The sequence below is a fragment of the Nymphaea colorata genome, chromosome 11, assembly GCF_008831285.2.
Source record: "Nymphaea colorata isolate Beijing-Zhang1983 chromosome 11, ASM883128v2, whole genome shotgun sequence".
Lineage (NCBI taxonomy): Eukaryota > Viridiplantae > Streptophyta > Magnoliopsida > Nymphaeales > Nymphaeaceae > Nymphaea > Nymphaea colorata.
Window position 1 is genome coordinate 12182365 of NC_045148.1, and position 24824 is coordinate 12207188.

At 38.4% G+C, this 24824-nt stretch overlaps 1 protein-coding gene across 4 annotated transcripts in view; it reads right to left on the bottom strand.

Annotated features, from left to right (window-relative positions):
• Positions 1 to 1393: 1393 nt before the first annotated feature.
• Positions 1394 to 24824, bottom strand: part of LOC116264056 (ADP-ribosylation factor GTPase-activating protein AGD12-like) — a 48383-nt gene continuing 24952 nt past the window's right edge. For all 4 annotated transcript variants that reach the window (XM_031643975.2, XM_031643976.1, XM_050080458.1 and 1 more), the window contains 7 exons: positions 19565 to 19649; positions 3620 to 3695; positions 3179 to 3342; positions 2937 to 3078; positions 2669 to 2785; positions 2457 to 2552; positions 1394 to 1920 (listed from right to left, as the gene is read on the bottom strand). In XM_031643975.2, the coding sequence (XP_031499835.1) occupies positions 1639 to 1920; positions 2457 to 2552; positions 2669 to 2785; positions 2937 to 3078; positions 3179 to 3342; positions 3620 to 3695; positions 19565 to 19649 (962 nt within the window). In that variant the 3' untranslated portion in view covers positions 1394 to 1638. The remainder of the gene's footprint in view (positions 1921 to 2456; positions 2553 to 2668; positions 2786 to 2936; positions 3079 to 3178; positions 3343 to 3619; positions 3696 to 19564; positions 19650 to 24824) is intronic.

Below are 24824 nucleotides of genomic sequence, written 5' to 3' on the forward strand. Positions count from 1 at the left end.
CCAGGCCTGCACTGATACCTAATGTATGCCCAATAAGCTTCTATTTGGACAAAGGAGATGGTGCTCACAGGAATAAATTTGGACATGTTATTAATGTGCCCCCAGCCGGACCACAGGAATCAAATTGGACATGTCGTTAATGTGCCCTGCCTGACCAGCTATAATGTGAACCTTAAGGCACCAAATTTTGAGGAGTTTAAAGCATATTATTTACATGTAAAAATTAAAGATCACCAAAGGTAGACCTTCATCAAACCTTTATCAAACCAACCATGTAGACATCCACATATTTGTTGAAGACGCCTGCAACATTAAGCGTCTAAAGGTATTTCACATATGTTTTGTCTACATTGCAAGCAATTGGTCTCTGGTGATTAATAAATGCATTGACTTGTTTAGAAAGCTTTATACCAAAGAAAAGAAGCTTTTTTATATGTAAGCTAGAAGAAGGAACATTTTTTTTTTAACTATTCCCTAACAAAAGTTATTAATGAAGTTATCCATTTCAAAGAAAACACATTAACATAATCTTGTTGCCTATTTGTTGGGACTCCGCAAGTGGGTTACATAATTGAGATCCAATATAGGCTCGAGCTGCAGCCAATGTATCATATGAAGCTAGGAGTTAGTTTTGCTTATATTTAAATTTAACCACGTGCGTGGATTTACATGACGGGTTTGATACGAATCAGCTCTTGGCTTGCCACAACAGTTTATAAGAGATTCTATAGCATTTGTTGAAAGAACAATAACAAGTTCTTTATGAACCTGAAATACATACTTATAGATTAAAATAAACATGATCAGCCGTAGGGACCCGTCAGAACCCTTATCAAAACAGCCATGTAGATCACTGTCTTATACTACAGGGTCCAATACAGCCGACAGTGTTAGGCTTCTAAAATGCTTTTTCAGGCAAGCTTTTGTTCTAAACCATAAGTTTCAACCTCCTTTCCACCATTTCCTCACATAACCACGGGAAATTTTGCCTCCTCATCTCCACTCCACAACCTCCATTCAAGTACTGCACCACCAAAAAGGTTAGATAAGGTATGTGTTGTATGCTGTTATTTCTGCAGGGGACCACTAATGTTCTCATCTGTGTTTTGCTGCTACGGTTTCTCTTCACAGCAACATTAGTTACCTCTCATCAGCACTCACTGGACGCACAAAGGTGAAGTCTCCCTATCGTGATCTCTCTTTTATTTTTTTATAGGACGCCATTAATTCCTCATTTGTTGTGTGTGTGTGTGTGTATGTGAGAGAGAGAGAGAGAGAGAGAGAGAGATGCAAAGAAAAGGCCGTTTTAATTCAGGAGGAAAACAATTTCTAATAAGAGAGGCAGAGCCAAGTGGAAAATTATTTTAGGACGGAAATCATGTTATGATGGATATCATCGAAACTTTATATTTTTGCAGAGTACCAATTCATGGTTCTACTACATCATAAAGAATTAACCAAAATAATTAAAGCAAAGAACATGGAACTTTTACCAAACAAAACCCACAACAGCTGACGAAACAAAGTGAACTTAAAGGAATATTGATCATTTAATATAAGAATTACCGAGGGTGACATATTTACAGGATATATCTAACTGGAATAATGATGAAGCCAGCCAAGAATGACCCCCTGATGCTATTGATCCAGCGGAATCCATTCCAGATCTAATTCTACCTCTCCAGTCTCCACATTTTGAAGCTTCAGATGGACATCTTGCTTTACCCTCCCATCTACAATGCTTATGATACTGTCATCCAGAAGGGCATTGTCCCTTGAAGCCAACCATTTCCCAATCTGCATGTTGCCAAGAGAACTCGGGTCATCAAAAGCTGTGGCAGCAGTTATAAGTGGCTGCACGTCAATCTCGGCCTCTCCCATGATGTCATCAGCAGAGAACGTGTCATGATCGAATACTTTCTGCATAAATCATTCTCATTAGACATTGAATAATTGATAAATTAAAACAAAAAAGAAAAATGCAATAGACTTCGTCACACTTAAAAGAGATATGCTTTAACTTTGTGAAGTTGAAGGTTGATTTTACACTTTATTGTCCTCAAAACTTTAATCAAGAGAAACGACTGGAAAGGAGAAAAATCTTCAACCCTCTAAACAGGATCAAGCTTGTGTGGGACAAAGCTATCAGAAATTCAGAATTTATCCAACTTTAAACTCTCCAAATCACACCGGATACATGGGAAAGCAAAACAAAAATGCTCCTTAATCAGATACACAGAAAAGAATGCCATTTAAAAAAATAGAATACTTAATACCTGCAGTCAAGTATCGGGGTATAAATTCATGCAAAAAGAATGTCAACCTATATATGACCTGAGATGAGCTAAAAACAGACTATCCTGATAACTCTTTCCAATTATTTTTAGTACAATAGTACAATATCATGAACAGTCAGAATAACAATCGGCAAAGGCAGTTGTCTGTGGTTTCGATACCAGTTTCAAGGGTCCGTACTTCTCTGGAACGGACAACATAAGCTCTTCATTCCACACAGGATTTAAATTACTTGGTATTACTCTTGTCTGGACCTTCTGTAAAAGAATGCAAAAGTATCAAACAAAAAAATACTTATGAACAGGAGTGTAATCAAACAACTAGGGAATGTGACAATGTCATCTTATCCAGGAAATAACATGATTTTTTTCACCTGCTGGCCAATGGACAAAACCACATAAGGATCACTGCTCAGCATATCTCTAACAGCCAGATGTATGCCCCTGATTACCTTGACCTTAAGTAATCCAATGAATTCGACCATGCCAACCTGTCATCATGCCAAAAATAGGCTAATAAGAATTACCTTCTTCAATTAAATGTCATGAGGAAGGTTTCTGAATGAATATGTTCAGTGAACTGAACCATCTCTCACAATACTTTGCTATGACAAATCTCAAGGCAAGATGTGTTGCATATACCATCTCCATTGATGCACTTGCTTCTAAAAGTGGATCCCTATTCCTTCTTGAATCACTATACTGTGTAGACGAACTTCTTCCTTTGGAAAATGAAACAATCCGCAAGCTGGGTTTCAAAAATTCTTGCAGGACATATTTAGATCTGCAGAAAAAGGAAAAAGAAACATAGAAGAATCTAATTTCAGAAAGTGCAGATGCTATATCAGCAACATATTTGAAAAGGAAACAGCATAGTGATTCACCTAATGAATTTTAGCCTTTCTTCATAAGTTGAATCAGGAATAGGTTTTGAAGAACCTTCAGGTATAAAAGCTTCATAAATAGCATTCGCAGAGATGTTGCCACCAACTTCAATCATAGACTCAATCTCTTCATCTGTCCAATCATCTAAGGTAACAGACAGTACCTGACAACAGCAATCTCAAGTTAAATTGTCATAAACCTGAATCGTAACAAGCTCCGGAAAATTTAGGTTTTATTTCTTCTAGATCTCATTATCCTTTAAAGGAAATTGAACATTCATCTGCGATTCAAAAGCAAGAGAAGGAAAACCATTTTTAGCAATATAGTAAATCCAGAAATTTTGCACAAAATTTGCAAAGGTACATCAAAATATACAAAAGCCTATTTCCAGGAAGGTCGTCTCTGAAAGGAATTTAAGTCAGTAAGTTACAGCAGGCTACCTTGGAGATATGTGTACCAAGATTTCTGTGAACACCACAGCATTTCAAGCATAAAAAGACTCCAATGTTGGCAGAACTGGAAAAATACAACATTCACCAAATTTAAAAGCTTGAAAACATATGTACAAGATTAAGCACATAGCTAGTGGGAACATAACTATTCAACGCACTAACAAAAGAATACCAAGCAAACAAGAACTTGCCACACAAAATTGTAAACTGTTGCCGTTACGCTAGAATTGAAGGAGGGAGAAAAATCACTTCCATTAGAAAGCCTAATCACAATTAAATAGTGACTAGGGACGGTAACAACAAATTACAATATAGTCTACTAGAAAGAGTAGAAATAATAAAGAACACCCCACAACTTTTCTAACATTTCATATGGCCCCTTCACACCATTATTTCTTAAAACTCCCCTTCAAGTTGGAGCATAGCTATCCATCATGCTCGGTTTGTCACAATAAAAATGTAGATCCTATTGAAATTAGAAAGTTTATGTTCAAGTTTGGTAGGTTTTCTAGTTTTCTAAAGAATTAGTCTTCTTTGGCCATTTTATATATTTGTGTGTCTCTCATATGCAAGGAGATCTGCCGACCCCTAATCTCTCTTTAATTAGAGATTAGGGTTAGCTAATGTGAGACGAATTGTTCCTTCCCCCCTCTCTCTCCCTCTCTTCCTCCATCGTGTTCAATGGTATCGGAGCGGTGAACATCTGGGAACCTATGTAATCAATTGGTGCTCTTCTCAACTCCTCTTCTCTCTACTCTCACGTCTGATTTGCTAGGGCAGTCTCTTCTGCGAGCATGCCTGAGCCCTTTGGGCAGCTTCTTTAGCCCAACCTAGGGTTTCTTAAAACCCTAGGTTGATGCACTCTTGAAGTCGTGTGGTGGAACAGCATAGTTGAAGTTGGGTTGTGCAGGCAAGTTTCAAAACCTAGGTCGATGCACTCTTGAAGTCGTGTGGTGGAGCAGCACAGTTGAAGTCGTGTCGTGCAGGCAAGTTTGAATATTTTTATTGTTGTTGAAGTTGTGCAATGAAGCAACACAGTTGAAGTCGATGTCACGTTGAAAATTCTGAAGTTGTAGATGCCATGCCTGCAAATAGGTTTTTTTTTTTTTGCTGTCGTTAAAACTGCACAGTTGTTGGTCTTCTTGTTCACGTTTGACTTGAAGAAGTATATATATATATATATACTTAGAAGATGCTGGCATAATCAGACTTGAGAGTATCTATATCTGAATTACTCCTGATGTGAATGTAAATGACGTGGAGCAGGAAGAGGTTCTTTGTGTTTTTTGTGGGATGTTGCTGTGACATGGGTGACTATGGAAGTGGTGCTGCATGCATGACCGATGAATTACAAGTTAGGCAGCCTTTTGTGTGTTCAAACTTAAACCTGCTGCAAATTTTTTTCTTTTTTTTCGTGGTCTCCTTTTCTATCATACTTCTTCCTGCTGTGTTTCATTATGGCTGACAACAGCAAACCAAACGGTGACAAAGAATATAAAGTAGTTGGCAATCCCTTCACTTATGAATCTATGGTCAAGGTAGTGTTAAAATATAAATCATTCACCAGCACGTTGAAGAGGAGTCTCTTAGGATTCCACCTCCTTGTAGAATGTGTTAAGATATTTAATGTCCTTGTAACATGTGAAGAGTCTCCTAGGATTCTATGTTGTAGTTAATATCCTTGTTATATGGGAAGTCTCCTAGGATTCTATGTTGTAGTTAATATCCTTGTAATATGTGAAGTCTTTTAGGTTTCTATGATGTAATTAATGTTCTTGGAGCTTGTCAAATCTCCTAGGATTCTACGATTGGAGACTCTTAGAATTCTGGAAATGGGATTATAAATAGAGGCCGTGCAAACCATTTTGGCTACGGCTTCTTCTCCTCAGTTTCTTCTTGTTTTCATTCTCTCTCTCCCTCTCTCTCTCTCTCTATCTCTCTCTCTCTCTCTCTCTCTTCCTGCGTGAGTGCTGTTTTCTGGTTACAGATATTGGTGCTAGATTTCTATCATGGTATCAGAGCCAGGTTACGTTATCTCTACCAAATGAAATGCCCAAACAGGTCTGATCTGGTTAGAACTCTTTTCTCATCTTGTCTCTATCCTGAATTTACTTTTCTCTTGCGCAATTCTTGTTTCTTTTTCTTCTTGCTTACCCAAGGACACATCTTGTTATATCGTGTCTTCTTTCCCTCTCATCTTCTACCTATATACCATTCCTTTCTGCTGTCATGGAAAACCTTTCGCATTCTGGCATGTCCTCAAGTTTTCTTCCTCATCTTATTACCGAAAAACTCAACCATGAGAATTATCTGATCTGGAAAAGGCAAATCATGCCTTTCATAAGAAGTCAAGGCCTCTTTGGACATCTCGATGGTTCAACAAAGGCTCCACCAATATCGTCTTACAGGAAATAAAAAATGAGGCAGGAGAAGTTATTGCTGTTCATGAAGACAACAATCCTGAACATGCTATGTGGATGAGACGTGATCAAAGTCTGGTTGCGTATATTTTGTCCACTTTATCTCAACAAGTGTTACTTTCAGTTTCTGATGATTGTACTGCAGAAGAATTATGGGAAACCCTTGCTGATACCTTTTCCCAAATATCAGAAGCTCGAATTATGTACCTAAAGAAAGAATTTCAGAATTTGAGCAAAGGTTCAACGTCTATCATGGATTATTTGGGGCGTATTAAGGCCGTCGCAGACAAACTTGCTGCCTCAGGGAATAACATTTCTGATAAGGAAAAGGTGCAGCAAACCTTGAATGGACTTGGGCATGATTATCATGCTTTTATTACAGCTCTTGAGGTCCTTCCTGTTCTGCCTTCCTTCAACGAACTACAAGGTAAACTTCTCCAACATGAAATGAATATGAAAAGAGTCATTGAAAGGACTGATCAAGGGAACTCCCAAAATGTGTTGGCTATGAATGTAAAGTTTGGTAAGAGCCATGGGAACTCCAACCATGGTGGTCGTGGCATTCTACCAACACCACATAACCAAGGTATGTCTCCTTTGGATACTTCAAGAAAAATACTAATTTGTTTTCAGTGCAACAAGAAAGGACACATGAAGGCACAATGTTGGTTTAATCCTCAAAATAAAAACAAAGGGGTAAGACATGATTATAAACAAGGAGGACAAAGTTCTAAATCCACCGCTGAAGATATGCAACAGCTATTGATGACCGCATTCTCAAAGATGACTATAAAGCAAAATGAGCAGGGAGAATGGTTCTTGGATTCAGGTGCAGCTACCCATGTGACAGGAAATACAGGTAAATTGACTAACTTATCCCCTCATTACGATAGAAGTTGCATTATAACAGGTGATGGAAAATCTCATCCTATTACACATATTGGAAATGCACATATTCCATTGTCATCCTCGTCTCTATCACTGTCTAATGTTGTTCTTGCTCCCAATATAAAAAAGAACATCATATCCATTTCTAAACTCATTGATGATACAAGCTCTTCTGTTGAATTCACACCTTCTTCTGTCTATGTCAAGGACCTCCAAACGAAGAAAATGTTCGCTAGAGGGGAGCGTCAAGGGAATATGTACGTCCTCAAGGAATGTCTACCCAAGGATTCATCCACTTTTGATACAGGATTGAAGACATTTTCTCTTTCTCATAATGCATCATCAGTGCCAAGTTCTTGCCATTTTCAATCAAAAGTAAGGGGCCCTAACCAATTTTTGGAGTCTGATTTGTGGCATAGTCGGCTAGGACACTGTGGTCGACATTTCATTGAAAAACTTGTCACAGATAGTCTCATTCCAAGATCAAGTTTACCTCTTACTTCAAGTGTCAAAAAATGTTCAAGTTGTGGACTTTGTAAGAGTCATGTTTTACCTTTCCATAATATAAATCAAAGGGCTTCCAAACCTTTTGAAACTATTTTTTTTTATGTATGGGGGCCAACCCCTATTGATTCCATGTCTGGGTCAAGATATTATGTCTTATTCATTGACTCTTATTCACGTTTCATCTGGATTTACTTCATGAAACACAAATCAGAAGTACCTCACATATTTCGAAACTTCTATGTCATGATTCAAACTAAATTTTCATCCAATGTGGTGCATTTTCAATGTGATGGAGGGGGAGAATATTCCTCGCTTGATTTTATTGAATTTCTACGTGAAAAAGGGATAACTAGACAAATTTCCTGCCCTTACACACCACAACAAAATGGTGTAGTTGAGAGGAAACATCGACATATAGTTGAAAGCGCCATGAGCATGATGCATGATGCATGATACTAATGTGCCCATTTCCTTGTGGACTGAAGCCTTCCATACTGCTGTATACATAATAAATTGTTTGCCTATGACAATCTTGATGTCTAAATCGCCATATTTTACACTCTTAGGCAAACAACCTAATTACAAGAACTTGAAGGTTTTTGGTTGTGTATGCTATGTTCACGTTGATGCTGCCTTGAGGAACAAGTTTCAAGACAAAGCTATTCAATGTAGATTCGTTGGATATGCTGATGAATATAAAAGTTTTCGATACTATGATCCAACAACTAAACGTATCAAAACTTCAAGAAATGTCATTTTTGATGAACATAGTTTTGATAATACAAATGAAATGCCTATGACCATTGAATCTTATGATCCCTGGATCAGTACACAGTTATTCAATGCAGATCCTGTTATAGAAAATGATGTGCTTCAAAGTGAAGATTCAGAGAGAGCAATACAACCGTCAAATATGACTCAAAGTGAAAATCAAGAAGATCCAACACAGTCATCAAGTCATTACGAAAACAATAATGAAGAACAGAGCAACGATGCACATCGGTATTCGGGTCTTATCTACAGTCGACGACTAAGGGACAAAGATGCTCACAGTGAAGAAGACAACATGCCCCACCTTAGAAGATCCCAACGCATTCGTCATCCCATTCACAGGTGGGTTAGCTATGATTCTTTATCACTTGATTTTCAGTTATTCATGGCAAAAGTTGGCAAGGAGGAAGAACCTACTTCATTTGATCAAGCATCAAAATCACATCATTGGAGAAAGGCTATGAAAGAAGAAATGGATGCCTTGCATGAATGTGGAACATGGGAGATCGTTCCGAGGCCACACGAAAAGAACGTAGTGGGCTCCAAATGGGTATACAAAATTAAATACAAACCTGACGGCAGCATAGAAAGACACAAAGCAAGGTTAGTAGCAAAAGAGTTTACACAACAATATGGAGAAGATTATGATGAGACATTCAGCCCTGTGATCAAAATGGGAACAATTCGCGTGATTATATCATTGGCAGTTGAATATGGATGGAGACTACATCAAATGGACGTGAAGAATGCTTTTCTTCATGGAGATTTAAGGGAGGAAGTACATATGGAACAACCTCCAGGATACACGAAAGGAGACTCTCATGCATGGGTTTGCAAACTAAGAAAATCTATTTATGGACTTAAACAAGCCTCACGTTCGTGGTTTGACAGTTTCTCTTGCAAGATTCAAGAATGTGGTTTTCGGAGATGTCCTCTAGATCACTCTCTTTTCATTTATCAAAAGGAAAACATATTTACTTTACTTCTTATATATGTTGATGATATTGTTATCATAGGCAATTCAGAAAAACACATAGAAGAAGCTAAAGTTTTGATGATGCAAAACTTCAAAATGAAAGAGCTTGGTGATTTACGATTCTTTCTTGGAGTGGAGATTGATAGGCACAATAATCGCCTTACATTGACACAACAGAAATACACGTTGGATCTGCTGAAAAAGTCAGGTATGTCTGATTGTAAGCCTGTTGGAACTCCTAGTGTTCTAAATAAAAGACTAAGTGCTCAAGATGGGGAGTTATATGAAGATCCTACGCAATATCGAAGTATTGTTGGGGCACTTCAATATCTTACATTTACTAGACCAGATATTATATATGTTGTGAATCAAGTATCTCAATTTATGCATTCACCTAGAGATACTCACATGGATGCTGTCAAAAGAATATTAAGATATCTTAAAGGGACAACAGGAGATGGCTTAGTTTATGGTAAGAGTAAAAATATAACTACTGGACATCAACTTATGACATTCACAGATGCAGATTGGGCTGGAGATCCCGATCAAAGAAAGTTCATTTCTGGTTTTTGTATTTTCATTGGACGTAATCTTTGTGTCTTGGAGTTGTCGAAAGCAAAAGGCAGTAGCAAGATCCAGCACTGAAGCTGAATACAGATGCATGGCTGCAGGTACTGCTGAAGTTACATGGGTTAGACATTTGCTAGAAGACATTGGAGAAAAGATTAAAACATCAATGTTAATGTGCAATAATCAAAGCGCTATTAACATTGCCTTTAATCCCGTACAACATGGTCGAACAAAGCACATTGAGATTGATCAACACTTTGTTAGACAAAAGGTGGAAGACAAGGAGATTCAGCCTATTTATGTTCGTACAGATAAACAAGTTGCAGACTTATTTACAAAAGGATTAACAAAGGAACGATTCTGGTTTCTAAAAGGCAAGTTGTACATGGTGCAAAACCATGCACAACTTGAGGGAGGGTGTTAAAATATAAATCCTTCACCAGCACGTTGAAGAGGAGTCTCTTAGGATTCCACCTCCTTGTAGAATGTGTTAAGACATTTAATGTCCTTGTAACATGTGAAGAGTCTCCTAGGATTCTATGTTGTAGTTAATATCCTTGTTATATGGGAAGTCTCCTAGGATTCTATGTTGTAGTTAATATCCTTGTAATATGTGAAGTCTCTTAGGTTTCTATGATGTAATTAATGTCCTTGGAGCTTGTGAAATCTCCTAGGATTCTACGATTGGAGACTCTTAGAATTCTGGAAATGGGATTATAAATAGAGGCCGTGCAAACCATTTTGGCTACGGCTTCTTCTCCTCAGTTTCTTCTTGTTTTCATTCTCTCTCTCCCTCTCTCTCTCTCTCTCTCTCTCTCTATCTCTATCTTCCTGCGTGAGTGCTGTTTTCTGGTTATAGATATTGGTGCTAGATTTCTATCAGTTAGATGGACAAAACTATGAATTATGGTCTACATCCCTTATGATGTTTGTCATAAGACATCGAAAGAGGCATATAATTGAAGATGATGAACCTATTGTCAAGTAAAGGAAGTACATGACTGGGAAGAGGACAACAACATTGTTATGTCTTGGATTATGAACAACATCCAACCATAGATTGCTTCCACTATTCCGCACTATACCACTATTAAGAAGATGTGGCAATCTTGAGAGGGAGATCGGGATCTATCTCAGTACTTTGTGTTCAGAAAACGTTATGTTTTGAGGTTTTCTGTATTGTTGAAACTTTTGTTAGTAGTTCTTTGAATTTTTCAATACTTATTGGACTCTTTATGTAAAGGGTTAAACATAACCCTAATTAGTTCTTTTTATTATATTAGAAGTGTGGGAGCCGTAAGAAAATTGATGAGCTCCCTTCTCTCTCTCGTGTCTTCTCTCTTGTTTCTCTTCTCTACCTTCTCTCAACAGTTCTATCCTCTATGTTTTCATTCTTACAGATTCGACATTGAAGTTCAACATGGTATCAGAGCGGACAGTCTTGGGATCCTGCTGACGTCGTTCAAAACCAGCAAGCTCCCTCGTTATCCTCCTTCATCAACATCTGGGTGCCGTCTCTCTCTCTTGACTGAAAAAAAAGAGGTATTTCTCAGCCTGTCGAGGGTTAGGGTTTTGAACATAAATATGTAAATGTGATAAAAAACCCTAACCCATGTTGATTAAAATCAGTGGTATAGTTTCTAGCTTGTGTAGACAGCAGTTGATCTCTCAAAGATAAATATATAAATTATTTTCTGCTGCAACTATACTATTGGTGTGAAGCTGCAGAGATTGTCTTGGTGTTGCAGATTTAGTATGTTGTCTGTGCTGCCTTTGTGTGCTTGTCGTGGAGTTCCAAAGTGTGCTATGATGTTGCAGAAATAGGGTGTTGCAAGTCAGAAACCTTCTTTGTGTATTGTTGCTGTCGACAGATTTAGTATGTTGTCTTTGCTGCCTCTGTATGCTTGTCGTGGAGTTCCAAAGTGTGTTGTGAAGTTGCAGAAATAGGGTGTTGCAAGTCAAAAATCTTCTTTGTGTATTGTTGCTGTCGCAGTGGGATTTTGCTGTATTGCGGTCGTCTTGGTCACTTAGAGGATAGGTGCTGGAACAAAGTGGGTAAACCGAACAAATCTGCGTCCACGACTATGACATCCTCCTCCATACCAGCTTCAAACTCACAGTCCATTAGTATGGTTCCCAAGGTGAATCCCAGTGCTGCTTCGGTAGATGCCACTTCTCTCAAGTTAACTCTGGCCGAACTTGAATTAATTATGGAGCATCGATCAAATGTTGCACCTTCCACATCATCGGCTTCTACTGCTATCACAGATTCAGCATTTTCTGCTGGTAGAACTCCCTCTAATGGTTGTTGGATAATTGACTCTGGAGCGTCTAGACATTTTTGTGGAGATGCTAGTATTTTGAAAGAAATTTTATCCCTCTCAGTATGTTCGATTAGCTGATGGAAGGCTATCTCTGGTTGAAGGACATGGAGATGTCCGCCTATCACCATCTTTACATGTTCATGAAGTGCTATATACTCTTGAATTCCAAAAAAACCTGTTGTCTGTAAGCAAAATTACTAAAGAGATGAATTTTCGAGTCATTTTTTATCCTGACACTTGTGTATTTCAGGACTTATCGACTGGGAGGAAGATTGGTGGAGGCCATGAGAGAGATGGAATCTACTTCTTGGATACATTCGTTAAAGAAGCGTTGGTTGATTCACCTTCAAGTGCATTCCAATGGCATCTCAAACTTGGTCATCCATCCTTTCATAAACTTCGACAGTTATGTCCTAAGATTTCTTCTTCAACCTCCATCGAGTATGAAACTTGTCAACTAGGCAAGCATAGTCGTACATCTTTTCCTTCGAGTCAAAGTCAGTCTAGCCAAAATCTATTTGATTTAGTTCATGTTGATGTATGGGGAGCTAGTCGGGTTCCGAGTCGGTTGTCGTCCCGTTATTATCTATCCATTTCTGATGATTTTTCTCGAGTCTCTTGGGTGTTTTTGATGAAAGACAGATCTAAAGCTTCTTGTATCTTGAAATCTTTCATCTTGGAAATAAAAACACAATTTAATACTTGTGTCAAGGTTGTTCGCAGTGACAATGCTCTCGAGTTTAAATCTACTTCCCTACTTGAATTCTACAAATCCCATGGCATTGTGCCACAATTTACATGCCCTCACACATCTCAACAAAATGGTGTAGTTGAAAGAAAACACCGACTTTTGTTGGAGGTAGCCCGCACTATAATGATTCATTCTCATATGCTTGCCAAATTTTGGGTAGATGCAATCTTAACCGCATGTTACCTAATAAATAGAATGCCATCCTCTTCAATAGGCAACAAGACACCAATTCAAATCATTTACCCAAATAAGGCCTTGTTCTCTTTACCTCCACCGGTATTTGGATGCACATGCTTTGTACATTGACTTGGACCTAATCGAGATAAACTTGCTGCACAAGCAACTAAGTGTGTCTTTGTGGGATACTCTCAAAATAAAAAAGGGTATCAATGCTTAGATACTATATCTAATCGAGAGTTTGTCAGTGCTGATGTAACCTTCCACGAGTCTTCTCTGTTCTTTGCTGCAAGCACTTCACATTCTCAGTTTGAGATGCCCTCCTCTGTTCCACTTCCAATTCCTCCTATTCCACTTGAGTCCATTCCGTTTATATCACCTCCTACTTGTCCAATTCCTCCATTCCACGGTTTAAAGACCCTCCTCTTATACATTCAAGAAAGAATCCATCATCTAATGACCTTGCGCCCTCTTGCTCTTGGGAGGTACGTAATTCTAACTTACATAATATGCCTGAGTGTTTTATTGATGCTTCTCATCCTGATGATTTACCTATTGCACTACGTAAAGGGATCAAACAATGTACAATTCATCCTTTTTCTAAATTTGTTAGTACATCTCATTTGGGAAATCATATGTGCAAATTTATTGATGCCTTGTCAGCCACTTCAGTTCCTATATCTCATGAACAAACTCTTTTGGACTATAAGTGGTACCAAGCGATGAAAGAGGAGATGGACTCTCTTATATCTCGCCATACTTAGGATCTTGTCGAACCTCCATCTGGGGCAGATATTGTCGGCTCAAAATGGGTCTTCACTATTGTTAAAATATATTGTAATGGGGAACCGGGTCCATATCTGGACCCGGTCCTATGGGGCACGGGTACCGAGGCTGGCTCGGTACCCTAGGCAGCACTCTTTCTCTCCCTCCTATATATTCTTCACTTACGTGTAATTGTTGAGTTAAGTGAATATTATTTTCTCTCTCCTAGGGTTGCGGTTTGCCCCTAGGTCAGAGCTTCCTCGTAGTTTTTCACCTCATTCAGAGGTTTTCCACGTATATCGTGTGTTCTTTCTCTGCTCTCTCCTTGTGGTTCGTGTTTCTACAACTATCAAGTATAATTCTGACGGTACAGTTGAGCGATACAAGGCACAGTTGGTTGCAAAAGGGTACGCACAGACGTATGGTATTGATTTCTTTGAAACTTTCTTCCCTGTGGCATGTTTGGATACTATACGACTAATTATATATGTTGTTGTTCATCATGGATGGAATATGTATCAATTAGATGTCAAAAATGTCTTTCTATATAAGGATTTATCTGAAGTAGTATATATGCAGCAACCGCCAGGTTTTGAGAAACAGGGGGAGTGTACCAAGGTATGTTTATCAAAGAAGGCTATATACGGTTTGAAGCAGAGTCCTAGAGCATGGTTTAAGAAATTGTCTGATGTTGTATCCAAGCTCGGGTTTCATAGATCTCCTTTAGATCATTCATTGTTTATAAAAAGGTCCTCATGAGGTATGGTGGTTGTGGTGATATATGTGGATGACACCATTTTAACTGGTGACAACGAGCAAGAAATACAAGATACAAAAGAGCATCTCCAACAACACTTTGTTACTAAAGATCTTGGTTCTCTACGTTACTTCTTGGAGATAGAAGTAGCAAGAAGTAAAGAAGGTTTAGTTCTTTCCCAAAGAAAATATGTTCTTGATTTGCTACAAGAGACAGTATGACTGGAACCAAACCAGAATCTATTCCTATGAGCTCTCGTATTCTGATAAATCTGAACTTGTGGATAGCAAGTCATATAATCACTGATTGAAAAGCTACTATATGTAACCATAATTCGGCCTGATATATCCTTTGCTGTGGGAAAACTGAGCCAATTTATGGACAAGCCAAGAAAAGCACATTGGGATGAAACCATGCTTCTATTGAAATTTCTAAAATGTTCTCCTGGAAAAGGTCTATTATTTAAAAAGGGTTCATCACTCAGGATCGAAGCTTATTCTGATGCAGATTATGTAGGCTCTATGATGACAGAAAGTCCACTATGGGATTCTGCATTTTTGTTGGAGGCAACTTAGTTTCTTGGCGAAGTAAAAAACAAGCTGTTGTGGCTCGATCTAGAGCAAAGTTAGAATACCGAGCCATGGCTCAAACTGCAACTGAAATTACTTGGGTGAGAGCTATGTTAGAAAAATGCACTGTGACAATAAAGCGACTACTTATATAGCCAATAATCCTGTCTTTCACAAACAGACCAAACATATCCAGGTGGATTGTCACTATATTAGAGCTCTCTTCTCTCTCTCGTGTCTTCTCTCTTGTTCTCTCTTATCTCCTTCTCTCAACAGTTCTATCCTCTACATCTTCATTCTTGTGGATTCGACATTGAAGTTCAACACTTTGCATTTGTTAAAGCCACCTATGAGAGATTGAAATCCTTGCGTCCCTTATGCAAATCTTGTTATAAGTCACAATGTTGTACGCATCGTACAATAGGGGGCCCTATCGTACGATACACATCGTATCATTTACAAAATACGATACTGTTGACGGATATTGGTGTACGGGTCCAGGTCTAGACCCGATCCAGTGTGTCCTAATTAGGGCATACTTATATCATTGTAACCCTAATCTTTAAGGTTAATGAAATCTTAAGAGAGAGAGTGACTGGCGGCTAGTGGGCACCAGCTCCTCCCCATCCGTGGTTTTTTTCCTCTTGTTGAGGGTTTTTCCACGTTACATCGTGTTCCTCGTTTTCTCTTTCTTTGTGTTCGTGTTCCTACATGGTATCAGAGCCGGCGAGGTTGGAACTTCTTTGGTGATAGTGGTGTTTTTCTCGACCCGCCGTTGCTACTGCTGTTGCTGCCGCTGCCGTCGTCATTACTGCCGCCACCATCGACCTTCTTCCGTCGCCAAATAACTTCCGCCGCCGTTTCCAACCGGTTGCGTCGCCCTGTGCGCCGTCAACCTTGCTTCCTGACGTCGCCCTCTGCTGCTGCTCCCTGACGTCGCCCCTGCTCCGCAGCCGTCGATCTTCTCCCTGACGTCGCCCTTGCTCCCTGACGTCGATCTTGCTGCCGCCGCTGACGTCGCCCTTGCTCGCTGCTTCCGCTGGTGCCTCCTGTTGTCGCCGGTATCTCCCGTGTTTTACCGCCGCCCGTGCCCTTTGCTGGACTGGCCTGAAATTATGGCATCCTCTTCTTCGTCTGCTGTTAACACCAATCCATCTGAAATTGGGGTTTTTAAAACTGAGAATGTTCCCGCTCAGGTCATTACTCTTCGCCTTACAAAAGAGAACTATTTCCCGTGGTCGGCTGCTATGACTATGGGGATTGCTGCCCGCGGTCGGATTGCCTATATCGACGGAAGGAACCCTGAACCGGCAAAGACAAGTGGTGTATGAGACACTTGGTTTCTTGAGGATAATCAAGTGAAAACTTGGATTGTCAACTCTGTCTCCGCCGATATTCAGCCCCTTATCCTTCGGAAGAAGACTGCAAGAGACATGTGGGTAGTCTTAGAGCAAATGTATGGCCAAAAGAAAACGGCAATTCGTACTTACCAAATAGTGAAGACTGTCTATGGCCTTCGACAAGGGAACTCTTCTGTTGCAGATTACTACGGAGCTTTGAAAGCCAAGTGGGAAGAGCTTGACTATCATTCTGATATTCCTTGGCATTGTCCCCAAGATCAGGCACTTTATGTAGCTCAGGTATGGGAAAACAGGGTGTTCCTCTTTTTAGTTGGTTTAAATGATGAGTTTGAAGGTGTTAGAAGCCAGATTCTGAATTCAGGAGAGGTGCCCAGTATTGAAGATGTGTACTCTTGTGTTGAAGCGGAAGAACAGAGAAGGCTGGTTACAAATGAGGGCAAGAGGGATCTCGTGCCCTATCATGAGAGATCCGCTCTTGTGAGTCGTGGTCCTGGAGGCCCGACTAGATCTCTTCGCAGATGCACTCACTGCAAGAAGACTGGTCATACCGTGGATTATTGTTGGGATCTTCATCTAGAGAAGAAGGGAAACAAAGGGAGGTTTTCTATTGGGAAGATGCCTGTGTCTAAGGTGCCCAAATCCAGTGGAGAAAAAGTCTTCATTTCTGCTGACCAAATTCGTGAACTGAGGGCCTACTTGGGTCGGATTGATGTCAACCAGACCGAGACCCCAGATGAGACAAAGGCTAATCATGCTCTTGCAGTTATTGGTGATACAGGTAACTCTTCTGTGGGGGAATGGATTGTGGATAGTGGTGCCACTCACCACATGACAGGTAACCCAAAATTATTTCATGAATATAAGCTATCTTCGGGAAGGGAACGAGTTTCTCTCGCAGATGGTTCCTCTACTGTTGTGGCAGGCGAATGGACTCTGTCCTTGTTGGACAAATTTCATGTGTGGGGAGCATTACATGTTCCCCAGTTTCCCTTAAATCTCTTGTCAGTTAGTAAACTTACTAAAGAGCTGAACTGTGAACTCATTTTTTCTGCCAACCGTTGTGTTTTGCAGGACTTGGTGACAGGGAAGAGGATTAGGATTGGTTTGGCGTCCGATGGCCTATATCGTCTTCCCATACATGTGGCTACAGCTCTTGTGACAGCGATCAGCAAGACAGAGAAACGAAGAGAAGAGTGTCTTCAGTCCTTCTTGTACTGGCATGAACGTTTTGGGCATTTACCTTTTGGAATTTTGAAACAGTTGTTTCCCGATTTGTGTTCTTTGAATTTGTCTTTGATTTCCTGTGATGTATGTCAGTTTGCCAAACATGTGAGGGCTTCGTACCCTATTTCTACTAGTTGTGTTAATGAAGCTTTTTCCTTGCTTCACTCGGATGTGTGGGGGCCTTCGAGAATTCATACCTGTCAAGGTTTTCAATACTTTATCACTTTTATTGATGACTTCTCTCGGGCTACTTTTGTGTACTTGTTAAAAGATCGCAGTGAGGCTACTTTTGTGGACTATTAAAACTTTTCGGTCTGATAATGCCCGTGAGTATATGTGTCAGTCTGTTAAGGATTTTCTTCGAAAAAGGGGATTGTTCATGAGACGTCCTGTAGTTATACCCCCCACAAAATGGGGGTGGCTGAAAGGAAAAATCGCCAGCTTCTTAATGTCACCAGAGCCCTTCTGTTTCAGAGACATCTTCCTAAACACTATTGGGGTGATGCAGTTCTTACTAGTGCGTATCTCATCAATCGCATGCCTAGTCGTGTTTTGAATGGTCAGACTCCCCATTCGTTACTTCCCGGCAGTCGTCAACCATTTCTACTCCCCCCCTCGTGTTTTTGGTTGTGTGTGTTTTATACATAATCACAGTCCCAATATTAAGAAACTTGATCCCAGGTCTATCAAATGTGTGTTTGTTGGGTATTCCCCTACTCAAAAAGGATACAGATGTATTGACCCCACCACTGGCCGAGTCTATGTTACGAGGGATGTTACCTTCTTGGAACATGCATCTTACTTTGATGAAAATCCTCTTCAGGGGGAGAATAAAAATTACGTTTAACACTTCTTTTCTGTTTCCTCCTATTAAAAAAAATGATTTCAAATGTGTTTTTATTTTTAAGGTTTCTTTGAACATATTATTAAATAATCTGAATTTTGATCAACTTTTCTGTAAGAAAATCAATAGAAAACTAAAATTTTCACATGTTCTTATTTTCTTATTTTTTAAGAACTTTTTGAATTCATGAGATTTTCCGGAGGAAAATGAACTTCCCAACTAATACCCAAGGAAAACCTAGAACAGGTCTGTAACAATGTCTGCAACTAATGCTCCACAACAATCAAAATTGTAAATAATAAGGTACCAAAGCTCTTACAGTCAGTGCCTCCAAAAGACAAAATCATTTAAAACTTAAGAGGGGTTCCATGCAACAGTCTCCGTTATTAGTTTAAGTTGTATCATTTTTTGCCAGAAAAGGTATGTATTGACTACTGTCTGATAAAGTCACACAGTGTTTAAGGATTTCATTCTTTCATATGATATTGTTTTCATATACCCTCTTTCCAAGGTGCACAGATATTTTCTGTCTAGAGAAAGCTGGCTTGCTCAAGGTTAGTCTTTCTTTAAGGGAAACAACAACTTAAGGTCATATTGTTTCTAGGCTGAGAACTGAAGCCTAGTAGACAAAGTGAAGAAACAACTTTCATATGACAGTCTTGATCAAGTCATATATTGGTCACAAAAATTATTTATCCTCCGTTCTTGATTTCAGTCTGTTTATCTTGCTCTTTACTACAAGGTGTCTTTGTTTTCCAAGTTAAGATTCCAGAATGTCTTCACCAACAAATAGGGCGTAGAATCTCTGCCATGATGCCCTTCAAAAAATGAAACACTTTTTGCACTGTTCATAAACTTAAACAAAGACATTGACCCACCTAAGTGACTACTCAAAAGTCTTAACAACCTCTACCACAATAGCATGACGGCTTATGGGAAAAGCTTTGAAATGGGAAGGGAAATTATGTAGCATAAATGGAAAAGAAAGACCAGAAACACAGACATTAAAAGCAAGATATGTGCACTTACGCCCATTTTGGCTCTGGTGCACCACAGTCTGCACAAAGTTGATTATCTTTTTTAAGTAAAAAATCTTTTAATCTCCTCAAATTTTCTGAAAAGAAAAAAACAACTATGAGTCAGATTATCAAAAGACAACTGAAGATTTTTTTGTCCCGTACACACTTGAGTAACTGGCCATTAAATAATGATCTTTCCAGATATAACCCATAAAGCACATAAACTAACCAAGCAATCAGAACATGACGTATCAAATAGGTGCATCCTGTATTTTCTCAAATGTATGTGTCCAGAATTATGTAAACAGTTATGTACTTACCTACATATATATGTAATTCTACCCGCACATGTGTATGTACATTGTTGTATGCACATATTAGGTGGGCATATAATTTATGTAGATTTATCAACTGTATTGGTTTTCTTTTGTACTTTTATTTTTCTCTAAAGTTTTCTATTTACTTCTTAATCTCATTTAAGGTAAATTTTTGCCTTTGGCTGTGTTAGACTAGCCATTGGCTAACTCAAACCACTCAAATGGAGCCATTAGAGTCAGGCCAAGGGCCACGTCAGCCTCCTTCTTGTCTACAATAGAGGGCTTTCTCCCTTATTCAGTTTAATGCTTCTTAAAGCATATTGAGAAAATATACAATTTGTATGTGTTTTAGAGTGCTTCAAGGCACTTGTGTTGAAGATCACTTATTGGCTCTGTGAGTTTCATTTTTTGAGTGTTCAATCTTTTTTTCTTGGGGCTGTTTTGAGCCAGTTTGACGTGAAATTTTACATGGTACAAAAGTTAAGTTCATCAGTTTTATAAAGAGCTTTTAACGTCTCAAAGTGTGCATCAATTGAGGAATTTTGGTGATTGAAGGATGACTTGTCTCAGATCTCTTCACACAGCTGATTCGACTCAAAACAGTTCTAACAACTTCACCCTTTGTTCCCATCTTCAATTTTGATAGAGGTAATTGCGTTACATGGGGAAAAAGCTTGGAGACCTGCATCAAAGTCCAGACCTATGGTGATATATATAAGGTAAAATTCCCCAACATACACCAAAACTTGTCAAGATTGATAATAGGGTAGAGAAGACCCTGATAGAGATGGATTAAAAATAATGGAGGATTATTACAAAGTTGAATGAATGGAATATTAAAAATGGCCATGATCATGGGTTTGATTTTTAGTGATATAGAATCCAAAATTGCCTCAAATATTCTTATTACAAGAAAGTTATTGTTGTTTAAAAGTATCCTAGAAGAATGTGACCCAAAAAGAAATAGCCCATTAATATCAACTGCAAGAAAAAGCTAGAAACATTAAACGACAGGATAAAAGTGTTGGAAATTACTTTGTGAATGATCTTCTATTTGAAATGAAATCTCACAACTGTGCCAAAATGGGAAGGAAATTATATTGAATCTAGAAAATCTCAAGTTGAAGAAGAAAGGCTTTTCACCTTTTTGCTTGGTTTGAGACACCAATTTGAGCAAGTTAGTGTCTCTCTTCTATCCTTACGTTCTCCTCTTCCAATCCATGAGACTCTTATTAAGCTTAGTGAAGAGCATGTCAAGAATGTACATAGCATGACAGTTATACCCTCTAAAACTCAACAAATGAAGAGCCTAGTGGAATGGACTTGCTTGTTAGGTTGCCAAACCAGTGTTGACACAGCTGGACATGGATGCGGGTGAGAGACACCGCAAAATGATATTTGCTTTGGCTATTTCGTTTTTCTTTTGTTTATTAACTTATATTGCATAATATAAATAATGAATATATGTGCCTGATTGCTAAAAATATTATTGTTGCTATATATACATATATATATCTATCTATGCATGTCCTTGCACCCATTATGGCATAGAGAAGAGAAGGCTCTTGTGGCATCAAAATCAAGAAATTGTATGAAGGCATATAAACCAACTCATTTAAAAAATTATAAGTTATAACGACTACCAAAATAAAAGAAAATTCAAGGTGGATACATCATTTTTGTCATAAACTTGGCAACATCAAGTCTCAATGTGTTAAATTCAAGAAAGATTTTAGGTATAGTGAAAGAAAGTTGTCATGGCCTTACCAACGCAAAGAAGAAGGTAGTTCTGTTGGATCAATGTCCTTGACTCAACCAGCAGAGATTTTTTGAACACTTCTTAGACCAAGTCACATGCACTTGCAAAAATAATCACTGATTGACAGGAGTCAAGTGTGGGGTGAGGTAACAAACAATTTAGTTACTTTATTCATTGGATCACTGTTAGAATGATGACTTGTTAACTGTTGACATGTTTTTGCTGTTTATATTTGTGACAACTTCTATGTTAAACACACAGACCCCTCACCGCACCCTTGGCCATGTTTTTCTGAAAAATGCCACACCCACAGTGCACCATGTACCTGTATGACATGGTTCTTAGAAGGCAAATTTTGGGAGCAGTTGTCTCAATTACCTCAACTCTTAGTATCAATTCTAGGCTGTCGTATTTTAGAGCTTAATTTCTTGTGACCCCAAACAAAGAGTACCTTATTTGAATGACACATTTATGCATCTTTTATTTCTAGCATGGATGGAACTTTTCTAAAAATTTGAAGTATAGGTAATTTCAAAAATATTTCTGAAAGAAACTAAAAATATTATGATCCATAACTTAGATCAATTCTGAACTGAATTTAACCTTGCTTTTGATCAATCATACTGGATAAAGGATCATGAAGTTACATTCTCGTTAAATAAATATCAATTGCAAGATCACCCCAAACCAGTAAATTGATTGGAAAAGGATCTAGGGAAGGAGTTTTATACCATTACCGATTTTTTACATTTTTCTTTTGTAATATTGTCCAAACTAAAGGTATCAATGTTTGGCACCATAGCTAATGTCACCTAAGTGTAAGCAAATTGTCCTTCTTAACTCCTATCAAGAGTTGTTGTACCTTGCAAGAATCAATTTGAATGTAAAGAATGCATACTTGGAAAAATGAAAAACATTATCCTTTTCGATAAGAAAATTTCTTTTCTAAAATGCCTTGTGATTTGGTTCATTTAGATGCTTGATATCTTGCTTCACTTTATGCAGGGAGGTGATTTCATTTGTTAGATTATTTTTGTTCATTATTACACTTAATACCTTTTTATCTATTTTTCTTACACATAAATTGAACGTATTGCATTGTTAAAAACTTTGATAGTACAGTTAGAAATCAATTTGAATCCAATTTTAAAATTTCAAGCACTGATTGTAAGGGAGAATATTTGTCACATGAACTGGAAGTTTAGTTAGAAACTAATACTTGTACATTAAAGATCTCGAATTAAAACTCCTCAACAAAATGTAATATAAAAAAAAAATGTAAATTTTTGAAATTTGAAACTACTAAAACACCTACTTATTTCAAGAATTTTTTCAATGAACTATTGACCAGAACCCACTCTCACAGTGGTTAATCTTATTAATAGGATTCCTTGAAAAACCATTATCAAATATGACCTGAATTGAAAAAACCTTTCAAGTATGAACCAAGTTATATCAAATAGTTAGAAATTTTTAGATGCATATGCTATGTTTTAAATGACAAGGAAATAGAATTTCGTGAAAGGCTATGCCTTGTGTATTCATTGATTGACTTCTATGTATAACAAAGCATCAACAATATGAGAACTCAATTCACAATTATGTTTCTCCTTTTGAAAATGAAGATTCTTGTCAGTGAAACCGGGCCATTTACAGAATAAATTCTACAATAGGACAAAGCTAAATGAGAACAATAACCAAAAGATTAAAACCCTAGATCGATGCCTTGTTGAAGTTGACGTTGATGCAACATAGTTAATTGTTCTTCAAGTTGGATGGACGTCAAAATATATTAGTCGAGCAGCATGGTTTACAGTTCATGTCAAACATCGCAGGCATCTTCTTCCTTGTCGCTGGTCACTCCTTGCTAAATTCCAGCATTTCTCTTCTCTTCAACATTTGGTCTAATATATTGTGGCCTCCTGCTAAGCGTGGGAACAGCAGTAAGTGTTAAAAAAATTCTGATGATGTCTGTGGAATATGTGATCAGCCCTCAAGTGGTGGCGTGGCGTGGATGTTAGGTCTGATATATGGAATCAAACTGTCGTGAATTACATGTGGAGTTAAACGGAGCATGAAAAGTGACCTACAATGACCAGTTCCCTGTCTGCCGTCGACCAGCTCTCTACGTTATAAAGTGGTACTTTTTTTATCAGCAGAAAGCTCTTTATCATCTGCTGCTGCTTGGTTCTTGTTAATCCGTGGAAATACCTATTTACTGCTGCATATACTAGTCAGTCTATGAAGTTCTGTTTTTGTGTTTCACGATGGACCTTGGACAGTAGTCTAATATGGCAGACAGCCCTAAGATTCGTCTCATGATGAATACAAAGTTGTTGGGAATCCATTCTACTATGGTTCTACTATGAAATTATATGGTCACAACTATGAAATTTAGTCGCGTATGTTCATGATGTTTGTAGTAGGACATCGAAAAGACCACATCATTGAAGAAGATGAACCGATTGTTAAAACAGGGAAGTATACCACATGAAAAAAAGATAACAGTATTGTTATGTCATGGTTTATGCACAGTGTGCAGTCCGATATTGCTCCCTACTCTTGCTTACTACACGACTGCCAAACACATGTGGACATTCTTGAGACAGACTTATTCTCATGACAAGAATGTTTCAAAATGTTGATTATTGGAAGAAGAAAGGGGCGAGAGAGATAGAGCGAGAAAGTGAGAGGATGAGAGAGAGAGAGAGAGGAAACTTTTTTTTATTCTTCACGTAACCCTAATCTCATATTAATATGAGACTAGGGTGTGTTCCAAATTTTACAAAATTAGTCCACTAAACATAAGACAATAATTAAGTGGACCTATTTCAAATTTCTAATATTTCAGAAAGCCTCCACCCAACTATTATAAGTATTAACTCCCCCTCAAGCTGGAGCATAGATGTCAATCATTCTCAGCTTGTTACATCCTCTCACGAAATCGCCGATGGGAAGAGCCTTAGTGAACATATCAGCAGCTTGGTCTTCAGAAGAGACATGAATGGTGTCAATGACTCCTTCTTGTACCAAGTCCCGAACATAATGACAATCTACTTCAATGTGTTTAGTCCTCTCATGGAAAACAGAGTTATTTGCAATGTAGGTTGCTGCTCTATTGTCACAGTGCATTTTCATTGGGAGTGTCACTGAAATCCCCAATTCTAGAAGCACGGATTTGACTCAAGTCATTT